The sequence below is a fragment of the Geospiza fortis genome, unplaced genomic scaffold (genome assembly GCF_000277835.1).
Source record: "Geospiza fortis unplaced genomic scaffold, GeoFor_1.0 scaffold12, whole genome shotgun sequence".
Classification (NCBI taxonomy): Eukaryota; Metazoa; Chordata; class Aves; order Passeriformes; family Thraupidae; genus Geospiza; species Geospiza fortis.
The window spans coordinates 6,131,025-6,147,372 of NW_005054323.1; the positions used below are offsets into that span (position 1 = coordinate 6,131,025).

Below are 16,348 nucleotides of genomic sequence, written 5' to 3' on the forward strand. Positions count from 1 at the left end.
GATTTCATTGCTCATTTGATTAAAATAGAAGAATGGGTCCGTACAATATTCCTAGTGTTTCCTGGGGGGACATAGGGCTTTAGACTTAGAGCAGACAAACTGACTTGATATGGAATGTGCTTTAATGTTGTTACACAGCTTTAATTTTAGCAATTGTGTATGTAGAAAGAGTAATGCCAGAATCACTTTAGAAAAATGGGCCAGCACAACCAGTCCTCATGTTGGTTTGCTCTACTGCAGGCAGGTCACACACCATAGCTGTCCTTCCACATGCGCAAATTAATGTGAGCCATTGAACAGAAGAGTATCATATGAGAAGTGTTCATTGCTATGGGGCAGCATTACACTTTTGTGGAGGTGGGAGCAGGGGGGAAGTAATCTGGGAGGAATTCTGACCAGCAGACTTAACTGTGCTGTGTCCTGGGATCAGTGCCCTTTTTTCCCCCTTTTGGTTTGTTTTGTTTTTCTTGGTTTGTTTATACAAGTGTGATGTGTGATTTACTAGTGGGCCCTCTTCAATGCTTGCCTGTCAGTCACACCCACTGGGTGGAGAAAGACTGCCCTAGGCCAAGGTGAATTTCACGTGAGAATTTTATTTTCTCATGTTCTTGCCATTACTGATATCATACTGCTGTCTGAAAAGGCTCCATTGTTGTTCGTGCTTCACTTTTAAGCTGGCATTAAAGGGATACAATTCTTATTTAGAGGTACAACACCTCCTGGACAACTACTTGAAAGGATAAAAGCATTTTGGAGCTTTGGAGATTTGCTTAATACAGCTGTTCATAAGTGTAAAATTTAATATCAAACTAGCCAGTTGGTTTCATCTGCATATCAATACAAATTCTAGCAACTAGAAACCTGGAAACCTGAACTGCTCAAAATTAGGCAAGTGTGAATGAAGTTTAGACTTGGCATTGTGCACTTTTCTGAATTCACTTTAAGTTGCTCAAGCAGCACAGACAGATTGACTTTACACTGCTCTGGAGTGTCAGTAAAAACTGCACCAAAAGAAGGCTGGGCTGAAAAGGGAGCTGTAATCATTTCAGAATCACACAAGGTGTGTTGTGTATTTTTATGGAGCAGGGAGAGACAGGCAGAAGGGAGGAAGGTAAAGCAAAATGAGTTTGCAGGTTTCCATTAGAGTATTGTCACATGCTTGAAATCAGTTGTAAAAAGGTCTGCCATAATTTCAGTGCATACAACTGAACTATTGTGCAGTACATTTTGTCTCATCTAACTCCTTCAGGTCACGTGCTTTTAACCCATTTGTTCAGGAAAACAGAGCTGCCAAGGGACTTGAATACACATAAGGTATTAAACTGAATCTTGAACCTGCTATGTGGGTGCACAATAGGGAAAATGATTAGTATTGTTCACAGAAGAAGGGCAGTGCAAGCATGAAGTTGCTATTTTTTGCTCTAACGTTTTTTGAAAAATCTCAGATATTTCTGTGAGGAACGCTGTTGTGAAAGTGCTGTTGTTCACATTTATTTCTGTTCTTCCAGTAGTGCACAAGAGAGTCAACATACTTAACCCGTTAGACTTCCCCCTTCTCAAAGCCCAAAACATTGGCTATAAGTAAAATATGCCAGAATCTATATGAATTTATAATTTCTGCACACGCATATATGCACAGATACGTTAATACAAAGGGTTATTGAAATGGAAAGTTCTGTTTGGATTGAATTTTATTTTATATGTTTAGCTAGAGGAAAGGGTGGGGTATTTTTGTGTTAGAGGGCCTTTAATAAGAACTTAGCAGTTATAGGAGATGTTGAATATCTAAAGTTAGTCATTCTGGCTTCATGTCTTGGAGCTGTTGAATGGTACAACTTCTTTTGCTTTGTACACAGACTGAAACTTGAGTTTCTGATAGATTTTCAGTAAACATGTACAAGGTTTTTTAACTCCAAAGTCTTTTTTTTTATAGCTGCAGACCAAACCAGTCTTGATAACTTTCTCAAGGTCCTGCTGTGATAGAGTAATGGTAGGAAAATAAGCCTTAGAAACAGTGGATGGTTAAATAGTATTCAAGGCACTGGCAAATTACCAGGTGCAGCAAGAATTTTGAGTCAGGGTTTTTGTTCTCCCTCATTCTCCCCTCTGACCCCCCCTTAATTAGCACTCAATTTTTACTCATGCAAAAAGCCCCCAACAACTAGTAAGCAATAAAAATGAAAGCCTTGGAATTTGAGCCATCTGGTTTTTTTTAGATAAAAAGTAGTATGCTTTTTTCAAGTATATAATACCCCTAGGTACTGCAAGAACATGTGCCAACTTTTGTAAATAAAACAAAATTGAAAGAGCAGTCTCTGCTGTATATTGAATGGGCAAGCATATTTTAATATCTTGCAAAACTGCAGCTAGTATTGTACCTATCAGGTACAATAGTCCCTACCAGGCAACTTCACCTACATAGATGATTAGAAAGTTAGGGAAATTAGAAATTAGGGAACTTTAAAGATGTGATGTGTAATATCCAGTGAAAACTATAGAATTTCAAGCACGTGCTGCATGTGATATTAGCTACAAAACTACACAGCTATGTTGGGCAGGCACAAATGAATATGATCAAATATGTAATACATTAATATTTTTTAAATACTTCTAATAATTTTTAATAGCTTTTGACCGTATGACAGCAATGGCAGTACTTTTGCTAGTAGGGAGATGAGGAACCTGTGGTAAAAATGTTCTTTAATATTGCTTTGTTTTAAACTTGAAAGTCATGGTTTACATGCTTTAAACCAAGATAACACTTTTTCCCTGTAAGTTACTGCTTTAAAAATAATTCCTTGCATTTATTTGCAGAACATCGCTGCACAAACTCAAAACTGAGTTGGTCGTACATTTGTATGCTTTAGTCAGTTTTACATTTTAAATTCTGCTGAGGCACATAATTTGACTAGCTACTTCTAATTGTTATCTACTGTAGAAGGTCAAAGTAGAGAGAAAACTAATTCGTAGGTCATAATTTTTTTATCACTGTTGCTTCAGTACTTTCTCATCATTTGTTACAAACCTGAGGGTAAACATGGTGCCTGTGAGCACACATGAAGTTAAAATCAAGCTTTGAACCACTGGCACGAAAAGCTGGGGTGATTTTTCTCAGCCAGTTCTTGTATATTACATATTTAGTGCCCATTAATAGATTTAATCCTTCTTTTGTCATGGTTAGTTTGTTTTAATTGTGAGGTGTGTGTGTGTGTGTGCATATGGTTAGGCACAGTGATGCATAATTTGTCTATGAACTTTTAGATTACAGCAGATGAAATTAAACCCACTTTATAAAGAACATGCGTATATACTTCTATTTGAGACTTTTTTTCACAAAGATATCTGATAAAAAAATGTGTTACTTGAAGATCCACAGAACTATGGCCTTCCTTATGCCCCATGTCTCTTAGAAGTAAGTAAAGTAGCATATGATTGTAAATGTCTGAACTGCTGAGGAATCTGTCTTTTATTACTGTATGATTTAGTGGAGAGTACAATGCACTTGGAAGAAAAAAAAATGCAGATCTGTCCTACAGTATTTGCTGAACTATGGTTTTTTTTGTTCTTTTAAGCTGTAATTTACCATAAAATACCTCATCCAAAACTTGATGGAACAACATTTCATTGATTTTAACAACCTTTGTCTGTGATTCAGGTTAACAAAACTGATTTTTTCTTACTCCTGTCATCCTTACCCCTGGCCTAAGAATGTTGTGGAAATGTGAATTTTATCTCCCTGAACTCTTTTTGCTTTACTGCTCTACAGTTCAACAGAAAATAAAATCCTGATTGCATGGGATTGCAGTGGTAGATTAGCTTCCCTGAAACCAGAATCCATGCAGGAGGTTCAGGTTGGGTGTCAGGAAGAATTTCTTCACAGAAAGGGTGTTTAGAAACTGTAAAGAGCTGCCCAGGGAGGTGATGGAGTTACAATCCCTGGAGGTGTTAAGAAAAGACTGGATCTGTCTCTTACTGCCATGTGTGACATGTGCTCTCTCTAGCTAACAAGGTGGAATTCAATCATAGGTTGGAGTCAATAAGCTCAGAGGTCTATTCCAACATAATTGATCCTGTGATTCTGTAAATATCTCAGCAATTTACATTGCATATACATCAGGGTCGACTCTGTCTTGCAGAACAGTATAAAGTGGATGGTTTATTATCTAAATGAAGGTATATGCAAGGAAATTCCTATTATTTTCTTGCAAATATGAACTTTTAAATTAATATAGTCTGTCATATAATTTCTTCCTTTTCTAAACATCACAATAAATCTTCACTGTGTTCTACATTTTGCTTTTGATTTTCTGAAGAATCAGTAAAAAAAGCTCTTTATGAGACATACCTTAATGTAAAAGGTCTTCTTGATTTCCAAAACCGACTTCTGAATATTTCTGACTATAGTAGTATCCACAGTATCCTCCAGATGGAGAAGATTAAGCATTCATAGCTCATTTTTTCCTACTGAATCCAACAACTTTTGGAAAGAAATGTCATTCTTTCACATTCATCCACATATGGCTTGATACCTATGTAAATCTCTTCTTAATGTACATGTCAAGAAAGAGCTCAACTAATATTATGAGGTATGGGAAATATTTGTTTCAGGCCATGAAAAAATGTAACCCTTTTCTTAATTTAAAAATGTGTGTGTGTGTGTGTGTTTGTGTGTGTGCGTGTGTGTGCATACATATGTGTATATTCCACGCACAACTTGTAACACAGCTGGGGAAATTTGTTCAGTTTTCAATATGAGCAACATATGGTCTTTATAAATTGTATAAGAAATATTTTGAATAAATAAGTGTTGTGACTTATGTCACATAAACAAATAAAGGAATTTAAATTAAAAAGATAAATCTATGCATGGGATATAAAGCTGAAAATCCTACTATGCGTACTGCTATTTTTGTTCTTGTAAGTGCTTCTAGGTCCTTCTATTTCTTTCAACTACATAAAATCTGAATTTACTCCCAGAGCTCCACTCCTTAACTAGGGCAGTTTAAAAACTAAACAAGGATTGAGTCAGTTAATTAATTTAAATGAGATTACAAATCAGAAACACATTACGTAATGTTGATTTAATTACCATTTTTTATTTACCTAATTAAAATACTCTGAAGGAAAGTTAACTGTCTTGACAATGGCCAGTTGGGTGACTTGGCAGAGGCAGATCTGCTGATAAAAGAGCAGGTGAAGCAGGGAGCCTGCCATGACCCGTTGGGCTCTGATGCCCCAGCCCATCACACACCAACTCAGTGCCAGCCCATGTGGCACCGGCATTGCCCTGACAAGCCCAGGTGTGGGGATGCTCCTCCAGTGGCAGAGAAGTGGGGTTTCACACAGCCACAGGCGAGCTTCTCGGGGCTGGGAGGGCCCGGGGGCATGTGGGGAAATGGATCAACTGATGGCTTAATAGCTCTTGCTATGTCCCCAGTCCAAAGCAAACAATTTTAAACTGGATTGGAAACTGAGCCCAGGTTATGCTGGCTGTCCTGACCACCTCCCAGCAGAAGCGCTTCCTTGGGCTGAGTCCTAAAGGCTTTGTGGAGTGACTTGCCTGCTTGGACTAAAGCCTAGGTGCCAACACCAAGAGACAGCTCAGCTTTCTGGGGTGAGCAGTCAGATGTGTTCTTTGCTGCCTTTTTTGCGTAGGTGAAGGTTAGACAGCAGCTCTCTTCTGACGTAAAGAGCCTAAGTCATCCTTACAGCTCCTGGTGCGACACATGGGCACTGATGACACCTGGCTTCAAGGATCACCACATCCAGGCTTCAGGGTAGCTCCTGCTGTTTCACTGATCTCCTGAGAGGTCCCAGCCATGCCTCCTGGGTCATTTTTCTATGCTGCTCATCTACCACGATTGTATGAATATGAAGCACAATAAAAATATATAGGACTAGCTCTTTGTGGAGCAACCCAGTGCAATAGCAGAGCTGTCTTGTAAACACAGAGGAAGTCCTTGCAGAATAAGGGTAGCAGAACAATGTTTTTAAAAGAAGTCACTGATTCAGTGTTGTGGATGTTTCCAGTCTGGGTGTTATGAACACATATTGCTAACAAGTATACACTGTTGGGAAAGATGCGAGGGCAAACATGCCTTTCTCGCAGTGAAGCCCTACTTGTTTTTTAAGGTGCTGCTTCCTCCTTCTGTGAACTGTGCTGCATACCATATCTCTTCAGGGACATATAATGATGGAATCCTTTAGGTTGAAAAAGACCTTTAAAATCTTGAAGTCCAACTGTAAACCTAACTTTGCCAAGTCCACCATTAAACTATGCTCCTAACTGTCGCATCTCTAGGTCTGTGAAATTCCTTCCTGGAAGGTGACTTTCTGACTTTTCTGGGTGGCTGATTCCAATGGCTGGCCACCTTTTGGTGAAGAATTTTTTCCTAGCATCAAAACTAAACCTCCCTAGGTGCAATTTGAGGCTGTTTCCTCTTGTTTTATCACTTGGTACATGGGAGAAGAGACTGTCCCCACCTGGTTACAACCTCCCGTCAACCTCCTGCAGAGGGCAATAATGTTCAGCCTCCTTTTCTCCAGGCTAAACAATATCAGTTCCCTCAGAACTCCTGACAGGACTTGTGTTCTACCAAACAAATTGGTGGTGGTGAACATTTTCTCAGAAGACGTCAAAGAGCCAAAATTTTCTGCAGAAGTATTTGAATTAAGTGTAATGATCTCTGAAGATGTGAAAAATAAATCCTCCCTCAAGTTAACACACTTATGAAAACAAGTGTGACACTAGCATTTCCATGTTTGTAACAGCCTTTCAGTGGATGCTATCCACTTTTCAGTGGATAATGCATTAACCCACTTTTAGCTGTTCTATCACAAGAATTGGTGTGAATAATGCTATTAAAATTGTGCAGATGGTCTCTATTATCCGATAGAGAAAGACCACACTAAAAAAGACACTGCTTTTCAAAATGAAATTGTTACAATTGTTTGGGAAGTTTGTCAAACCAATCAGTTGCTTTGTCAAGGTAAAATAGCATAGGCAGTAAAAGGTAGTTATGTAGTAAAATTAGAGTAGTAATAAGTCAAGGTAATGATTTAAAGTACAGGGATGAAATTAGTTATCTCTTTGTTTTATGAATTTTTGCGGCTCATGTTATTTGCTTTGGAGAAGAGGAAGATGTCTTACTTTTCTTTGCTGTGGATCTTCTGAGAGTCTTTGAGAGATCAAGAACTGATTAGACAGGGGCTGAGATGGAATACATTCCGAGGTCTCTACCACACTATCGCAACCTGTGATCTTGTGATTTTCAGGGGTACAATATTTGTGTTGAGTGATGTCAGATGGCAAAGTAATCCTGACATTCTGGAAGGTTGTTGTGATTCTTGTTCATGATAGTGACTCTGTCAGCTGTCAAGTGCTGTATATGAATGTGAAAGTTTGGACAACATCATACATGGTTTGGTGATGGCCACATCTCTGTGGTTCCTTATTCCTCACACCAAAATCAGAGGCTATCAAAGAGCAAGGATGTATTTACCTGGTGGTGAATGATTAAATTAGCGTCTATCAGCTGAGATCAGCTGAGGCTGATTAAAGGCTGTCCTCATAGCCTGTGGCAAATAGAAATGTGTTCACTGAAACCACTGAGCAAGTTCATTTCATTAGTGTGATGCCTGTGGACAATCTACTTATTTCCCCAAGACATGGCTTTAGAAAATATTTTTAGATTTTAACAGATTCTGCTGCTACTTGTTTTCAGTGCCTTTGGTATTATGCTCTAACAGAGAGCCTTAAAACCAAAATTTCTTGTACAGGATGGGGCATAAGGAAGGTATAGCAGCTTACTTTTTAAAGAGAGTACCATATCAGCTGAAAAGTGAAAGGTTAGATTACGGAGGTGAGCAGTACTAAAAATCCTTCAGGAAGCTGGTGAGCAACAATGTGACTTGCTTGGCTTTGCTGGCATGGGTGTCCTTCCTGCTTGTCAAAGACAATGTGATTCAAGGGGAGAGAACATCTCATCCTTTGCTAAATGGACTTTATGGATACAGCTTTTTAAAATTTTCCTCTGTGTTATGAAGCCAAGACTTTTCCTGGTGTACCGCAGGGAACATGGAAGCTTATTTTTTCACTTGAAGCAGGCCTCAGCAGTCAGTTAGTCTTAACTCTGGCTGCACTGGGAGTTACCTGCACTCACAGATGCTCATTATGATCAACCCCTAGAAATTAAAACATAGGAAAAAAATTAAGTATTAAATATATGTCAGCTTCTTGTCTCATACTTTCATACAGTCTCCTAGAAGCAAGAGTATTTTGATATAGAGTTTGAATGTCTTGGAGATAGCCGTGCTAAATCATGATAAGTTATACATGAAGTGCATCAGGGTTACATGACCTGTTAAAAGTAAAGTCTGGCTTGAAACTGTTTCATATAAGTTGTCCATCCATGGGGCAATAACTTATCAAAGATAAGTTTTATCAGTCAGCACTATGAAGAACAGAGTAGACGTGCTACTGTAGCTGTGAGATGCACATGAAAGCCGTTTTGGGGAAATGGTATGTGTAGGAGACCTTTTGCTCCCTATCAACCACTACAACAACAACAACAGCAAAAACAAAACTAAGGGAACTTACAGTTGGGAGCTACCTAAAGGAAAATTATGAAAATTTCAGTTTCATTGCATAAACATGATGGGATTTGATTTGCTTCTGGTTGTGTATCTTTTCGTCCAGCTTCTAGCTTATGAAGTTGCTTGGATTTTCTTGTCATGGTTTGATTTCTTTTGCTTTTGGTTGTTGTTGTTTTTTAATTTTTAATTTTTTTTTATGTGTAAGAGTTATTTGCTGGGACAATTGAATGCAAATCCAGCTAGACAGACAGTGAATTTATTTTATGTCTTTCTCCATCTCCCCTTCCTGGAAGAAAGGGCTCATGTTGTTAATTAGTGGTCTTGTACAGATGAGGACAAAGAAAGATTTAAAGTGTCTTAACAAGTCTTTTACTTCTGTAGCTTCTGTGGCTTCCCAAAAATGCCTCTTACTCCCTCTTTTAGAAGAGCATTGCTCCAATGTAGCTGTTCATTCAGTGTTCTGTTTATATGAAGTTATATTAATATAATTTAATCCTATAATGACCATGATTCTTTTGTACTTTGCAAAGCTATTTCCATCCAATCAAAACAGAAGAGTGCTTTGTGATTACTGACATTGGTAAGAGAATTGGATCATCACAGGCCACCTCAAGTCTGTGTCTTTCATCTTGAGGATCAGATGCTTCTCTGTGTTTTAAGTGCAGAGTTCCATAGCTTGATGCTCTCATATAGAATAAAAGTCTTTGATTCTTCGGCTGCATTTAGTGAAGGCTTAGATACGTTTCTTCTCGTATTCTTCCTCAGTAATCCTTTGCTTTCTCAAAATCTCGTTGAGATCTCAAAAAACACAGATTGAGAATCAATATGGTAAAAGCCATGATGACTGAGTAGTTAACAAAACCCAAAGCTAACACTGATTGGAAAATTATAATAAATAGCCAACTGCTTATCCCTACAATTAGAAAATTCTTTGCTAAATTTCTTACTATAATAACAATTGTTCAAACTGCCATTAATCTTTAAATCCTGAATACAGAAACTAGAAGTAAAGGCAAATTTCTGTGCAAGATCTGAAAAATTATTTTACTTTGCTCTTTTTTAAAATTAATTTTAACAGGAGAAAACTTCAAATGTTATTTTCTGGTAGGTCTCATTAATTCAGTTCCAAATCTCTGTGATCCTGAAGCTATGTTGTTCAAGTTTTATTGGTTTTATCTACTACCAAAATGACAGTTCATTTAGTCACATATCTGCTGTAGTTTTACACTCGGACCATTACTGTGTAAAATTAATCCTCTTTTATAATTTGAATTTAAATAGTGGTATGTATGGTTTGCAGAGTCAAAGAATGTCTATAGAAGAACATTCTAATTCACACAGGAAAAAGGATGATTCTCCACAAATTGGTCCACTACATTTAAGAAAATTGGTATTTTTATTTCAGACTCTAAAACAGCCCCAAAACCAGTCTGTATGTGAAAAAAATGGTGGTGCCCAATTTATTTTCTTCTTCTCTGCATTTTTTGTTTTTTATATCTTTGTTAATTTCTTGCAGTGGAGCAGGGTTTTGTTGTATTATTGATGTGGGAATACAGTGAAAAGTAGATGTTTTTAAAAGAAACTGTTTTTATGAATAAGGATATAATTTATTATTTAGTGTATTAACATGAAATTACATTCTCCTCTTGATTCAATAGGTGCATCTATGGTGCATGTAGGTGCATGTAGGTGCAAAAGAACACAGTTTGAAGTCTACAGTATTTGAGTTTTTGTTAGTTTTTATGTTACATAATCTTAATTTCACAACAGCAGTTCTCACGGGCTAGGAGCACAAAGACCATATTGTATTTAAACAGAATGTCATATCCTCATTGCAGTCATGAGTCTGTGGAAGCAATGTAAGCCTTTGTGCTTTAAGGAAAAGCTAAGGCAAAAGGCCTCATCACTGCAAGCACCACTACTTGCCTGATCCTGTTTGTCTCTCTGGTCATTGCCTGAGAAGAAGTTACTCTGCTTTGCTCATTATGCAATATTATATTTGGGGGATGGTGGGAAAGGGGATGAAAAGGTACCCTTGTAAATGTGCTTACAACTTTAGTATTTAACTGAATGACTCTCTTGTCCTTATTCAGTGATCTACAAGTTCCTCTTATGAGGATCATTGCATCTTTCACAATGTTTCTACCTCTGCATAAAATAGCTTATAGGTAGAGTGTTTGTTCAATAATGTGTCACATAGAAAGTCAGGGAAATGACCTCTAAAGAATAAAGTAAAGCATTAGTTTAATAGTTAATAGAGGGTATTAAAAGATTGCGAGACACTTGCAAAACAAATTATTAAAACATTTCTTTCATTTCTTTATAGATTCTGGACAACCAGGAAGTCCAAGCCACAATGATCCTGCCAAGAATCCACCAGGTAAATATAAGTTCCAGAACATGTGCATCTAACATTATTTGAGAACAATGATACTACTGATAATGGCTAAAGAGAGTTTAATTAGTCAGCAACCTATCTTGCACTGGTAAGAATAATCAGGATAAATTGTGATACTTTGGTTCCTCTAAACTGGCAGTGCCTTAACCACTATTTCATCAACATTAATTTTATCTAAGGAGTTTTTCTTTCATCTCATGGTTTTTAGAATTTTCTAAGTGGGGATGGGCAAAGAAGTGGGAGTAAAGAAACAAGATCCCAAATAACTTTATTTTTATAAAAGTCTTCCAATGCTACCAGTTTTCTTTTATCTCAGGCAAAAGAAAATTGACCTATGTTTAAACTCCGTGACTGCACTACCAGCTTTTTTACTTTTCATATGTGCTTTATAAAATAAAAATGTGTTAATTTAAAATTATTTTTTGGCATCAGCTCAGAGCAGTCTTTGAACATGTTAATGCATCATGGCTAGTGACACTTGATATTACTTTGAGAAAGATGTTAGTGTAAATGGTCCTTTCAAGGATTCTTTTAAAATAAAAATCAAACCCAAGCTTTGCCATTCCAGTCTGTTTAGACAAAAGGTTCCTTGAATTTTTATGAGGCTATCCTTCTAATCAATTGGACTGTGCTAGTAAATCTTGTAAGCCTTTGCCATGTCATGAATTTTATCAGACTAAGACAAACAATTGTGACAGACACACTATCATTTCTTAATGACCAAGGAATGACTCTACCCACCATCATCACATTGTATCTTCTCATTTTAGCTCTCTGAAGATATGTGTATTTGAAACAAGCTGCAACTGACTCAGTCTGATCTTCCAAATAAGAAATGAGCCATATTCTGACCAGGACATAATTTTGTGTTGCTGGGCAGTTAACATATACATGGATATTTTCTGGATCTGTTACAACATTAGGATAAACAGTCTGCTTTGTGGTTGTACCATTTTGTAATATGCATATCATCAAAGAATTCTCTATTTGTGAAATATGTCATGTGTATTGCCTGTGAATATCCTAAAGTGGGAGAACCATCAAAGATTGTTATACATAAAGTCATATTCCTGTAACATAAACCCCAGATATGTATACGTGAAGATAGCAGATGTATTTTAGAGGTAAGAGGACAGAACAAGTCAAATAACATCATTTTAAGCTCTAATGCAAGTGATTTTTTTTCTTTAAGGGATCATGCAGACTTCTTATCAGTTCCAATTGGAGACTTTGATGCTATTTCTTTCCAAACTGTGTGGGATTTTGAGAGTGAATTTTTTTTTCTACTATATACATGCCCACATTATGTAGAATGGTGGTTTAAAAACCCAAAGAAGCAAATTTACTCATAAAATTAATAGGAAAAGTTTCTCTATGGATAATTACTGTTTTTGAAACTTGGACCATTTAAATGTAGAAAATTTATTGGCTTTTAGAACATCCCTGTAAGTGCAAGAAAAGCCAAGCACATTACCTTACCCCTTGTAATTTTGAAGGATTTTTTTGTAGCTTCTGGGTTTGGGAAGCTGAAGGCAGAGTCAACTCTCCTTCAACATGTTTTAAAATTCCGGTTTTGAAGTGTCATTTAGCATTTGGAGTAGGAAGGTAGCAGTATGTATTTTACTAGTGAGGATCGCACCCTATAGTGAGTCCAGTCCCTCCAGCCCTCAGCCTTAACTCCAGTAAAGAGTAATCTTGCCAGTAACAGAGCTTTGGGGAGGCAGCAGACAAGCTGCATAGGCTTTCTTGTGGGCAGACTTATGGGTCAAGATGTAATGTTTGACAAATTCCACTGTCTCAGAAGGTGGAGGGACATAGAAAGCAGATAAATCTGAAACATCATGAAACTTTCTGCTTAAAATATGAGCACAGAACTTTCTCATGATTTGGAATCAGTGCAGCCAGTATTATCCCTTTGTCTGCTGCCAAGTGGGGACAGAAAATAGAAGCTGGGCCTTGCTTCCCTTGAAACCCTTCATTTAAGAAGAGATAGAAAGATAATTGAATGTCATCTGTTGGAGGATGACCTTCTAGCTTTGTTCAGCTTCCCTGTGTAATATTGTTTCGGAGTTAAACTGGCAAGGTGAAAGTTCTGTGGTTTGTGGGATAGCGGAATACAGGACTTCTGGGGCTGTGAAGGAGCATGAGAAGGAATTGCATGCCATTCAGCTTCTCTGGGAAAACCACTACTGTCCTATTCTTTCTTACTCAACTTCACATGATTCTTATTATTAGAGCCAGACAGTCACTTCTGTCAGAACCCTGGGGGATATCCACTCTGAGGTTTGTTTTCAGTCCCCAGCCAGGGGTATGTGGATTGGTAGTGCCATGAGGGTTGTTCTTCTAGCATGTTTTGTTCTAGTGCCTGTATGTCAAGGAACCAGGTTGCTGGCAAGGGATGTGTGCTGCTAGCTTTTGGATGCCACCACTTTCACAAAGATACTGCCAAAGAAGAGCTTGCTGGAAAGTGAGTGGTAGTTGGCAAAGCTATTGGTGTTAAGAGTGGTTTTTTCCTAGGCTTGGCGAGACTGTTGCATTCTTTAGGGTGTCTGGTAATTTGCTGTCCTAACAACAAGTTGGAGAGAGGGTAGTGTCACTTGCCAAACAAAAGAACATGAAGAGCATTTGTTGGAATTCTTTACAATATGTTCCTAAAAATACATTGAATATCTTGATAGCTCAATGCAGTGATTAGACCTGTGGTATAGCTTGTGGTGATAGTTGTATGTAGCTTTTGTAGCTACATCCAGGGGTATCCTCCTCTAAGTTTTATTTTTCGATAACTTTGAATTATTTTTTAAATAAAATATATATTAAATATATATTTGTATTTGTATATTTTATAAAGGTTTAGTTTTGCTTTACAAAGGGCTGTGCTGTAAATTTTGCTTCTCTGCAGATAGTATTAAATAAGTTCCAGACAGATAGATGAGCAGAATTGAGCTGAGAGAGGAGAAAAATCTGAACACTACTATTGTCTGCATCAGCCTTCAAGTTCCTGGTATCTAAAAATTTGTGCTGTGCTAGCACAGTCCTAATTATTAAAAGTTTACATTATTTAAAAGAGAGAATGGACATGACAGACCCCAGTGAGGGTGTCTGAACAGATAGAGGCACACCTGATTAGAAATTTGAAAATGCCCATATTTTTGCACACACACAAAAAAACCCAAACACCAGCAAGCCACCAAAACCCAAACATAATCAAAGTACTATAGGCCTGTCTTGTTTCTTACTTTGTACTGAGAATGTTCTGAGCTACAACTGAAGCAGTCTGTTAAAGGTAACCTAGTGTGGCAGTTTCAGTCTAACGCTGCATCATTATTTGCTCCCTGCAAGTTCCATAGGTCTTTTATACAGTTTAAGAAAATTTAAAAAATAGGTCTTCACAAGTGTATCTGGAAATATGTGCAGTGATGTGGCAGGATATGTACTGAAGACAGAGGGTGTTGTCTTTTAGTAAATTAACCTCTTAAGCATGAGCAAATTATGAGAAAAATATCTAGAACTGTAATTAAGCTAATGATATTGATCCCAACCATAACACTATGGTCTTCAATGATACAGTTCTTTCTAGCCAGTTCTTCTAGGTGAGGATTTTCTAGATTTTGCTTTGCTTCATTATTCTTTCCCTTTCTGTCTCCTGGCCACAAGGACTTCATATTAATAAGACTTCTTGCAATTTGCCCTTGGTTTGAGGTTGCTGCTTGGCAGATTTGATTTATACATCAGCATTAACACGACTGTGCCCAGTTATTGCTGTGTTGCTCAAATCAGTAAAGACAGCTTTTATAAGCATCTAAAATAGGAGTAAAAAGTAGCAATATTGATAGAGTTATCCACCCATATCAGTCCACACTGTGTGGATAGGACAGGGAGGAGACTCAATTAGCTGTGAAGGTAATGTTAAATCAATTTTTAATGGGTGCATTCTATATTTTGGAGCCATTTTTGTCCAGCAATGGGGAATACAAAAGATAGGTTTTCAGAAAGTGCAAAGAAAACCCAGCTATCCTGACACAGACAGGTATGAGCCTTTTTGGTGAGGGAAGAAGAATGTGTTCAGATTTTTCCTTTTATCCAAGCAGATGAGTTCAGGTTACTAGAGCTATGTTCCCTCGCAAGTGGCAAACACTAGGTTTTTTATTTGTTTGGACTTTTTTCTTGATAGAATTTACTCCATTTCAGCTGGTTTAGAAAACATTTTTATAAATTTTTATGACTGTGAGATCAGTCAGGATGCAGAGAACTCAGGTTTGAGTTTTTGTGCTAATAAATATTAAATTATTGATATGGGACAACACTTCTAGATGAAGAGATGGACAAACTGTCTCTGTCTCTTTGCCTTTCATTACACCCCATTGGTTTCCTTCTTTCTTTCAAAATAACCCAGGATATGTTGTCAGGGAATTTGCCTAGAGATAAAGTCCTTAATCTGAATGAGGCATAGGTAGTTGAAGCCCCAGCCTCACTGTCCTGGAATTGTTTTTCCTCTTCTGTTTTCCCTAGAAATTTTATTTTAGGAACCACTTCCAAAGAAGACCTGAGTGAAATCTCCAACTCTGAACTTAATTTTGTTTTGTTTTATTTGTTTTTTAGTTAAAGAAGGTGTTGCCAAAAACCTTGCAACGAGCCTCACCTATCTCTCAATACGCAAATCTGTCTTGCAGCTGTAGAGCCCCAAAAGGCTTTCCTTGCACTTTCATATGGCCTAGCAGCCATTGGGTGAACATTTTTTTGGATCAAGCCCTTGGAAGTGTGTAATAAATTTGACTACATATTTCTGTTTCGGATAGAAGTATTTCAGTATTATGTTTTAGAATGCGTAGTTTCAGAAATAACCTCTGAAGAGGAACATGGTCTCAACTTTTCCACCCTTTTGGAAATGCAATAAACAAATGTCTCAGACTGCAGATACTTTCATTATCTTATTCTATTGCAAGCTACCCTCTTGTTGGTGGAGAATTAGCCCCATAATTAATCAGAATAGAAGAGATATTCCCTGGCCTCATCATTGTAAGCAGCTTTTCTTGTGGAGGCGATGATGGCATAGTAGCAGTATAGGGAATTCCAACAGAATTGTATTTAAATAAACAAATATTCACCTCTTTTTCAGCATGGAAGTAGATATCCTGAAATGCTTGCTGTTTCTCATATGCTTATAGCTGTGCCATCTCAGATAGTAATCTTCAAATAGAACAGGGTTGGGTTTGGTCAGATCTTGATTTTCTGTGAAATTTTCCCTTTCCCAAATGTTCTATGAACTAGCAGTGTCAGAGGTTGAGAGATTATACTTTTCTTTATCAGCTTCCCAGCAGTGAGCTGGAGGGGGCGGGGTGGGGCGTTCTGGGGTCA

The 16,348-nt window shown here is 37.6% G+C and overlaps 1 protein-coding gene across 4 annotated transcripts in view; it reads left to right on the forward strand.

The window, feature by feature from the left end:
- Positions 1–16,348, forward strand: part of NFIB (nuclear factor I B) — a 167,922-nt gene that overhangs the window by 84,900 nt on the left and 66,674 nt on the right. For all 4 annotated transcript variants that reach the window (XM_031056869.1, XM_014306952.2, XM_014306953.2 and 1 more), the window contains exon 3: positions 10,922–10,975. In XM_031056869.1, the coding sequence (XP_030912729.1) occupies positions 10,922–10,975 (54 nt within the window). The remainder of the gene's footprint in view (positions 1–10,921; positions 10,976–16,348) is intronic.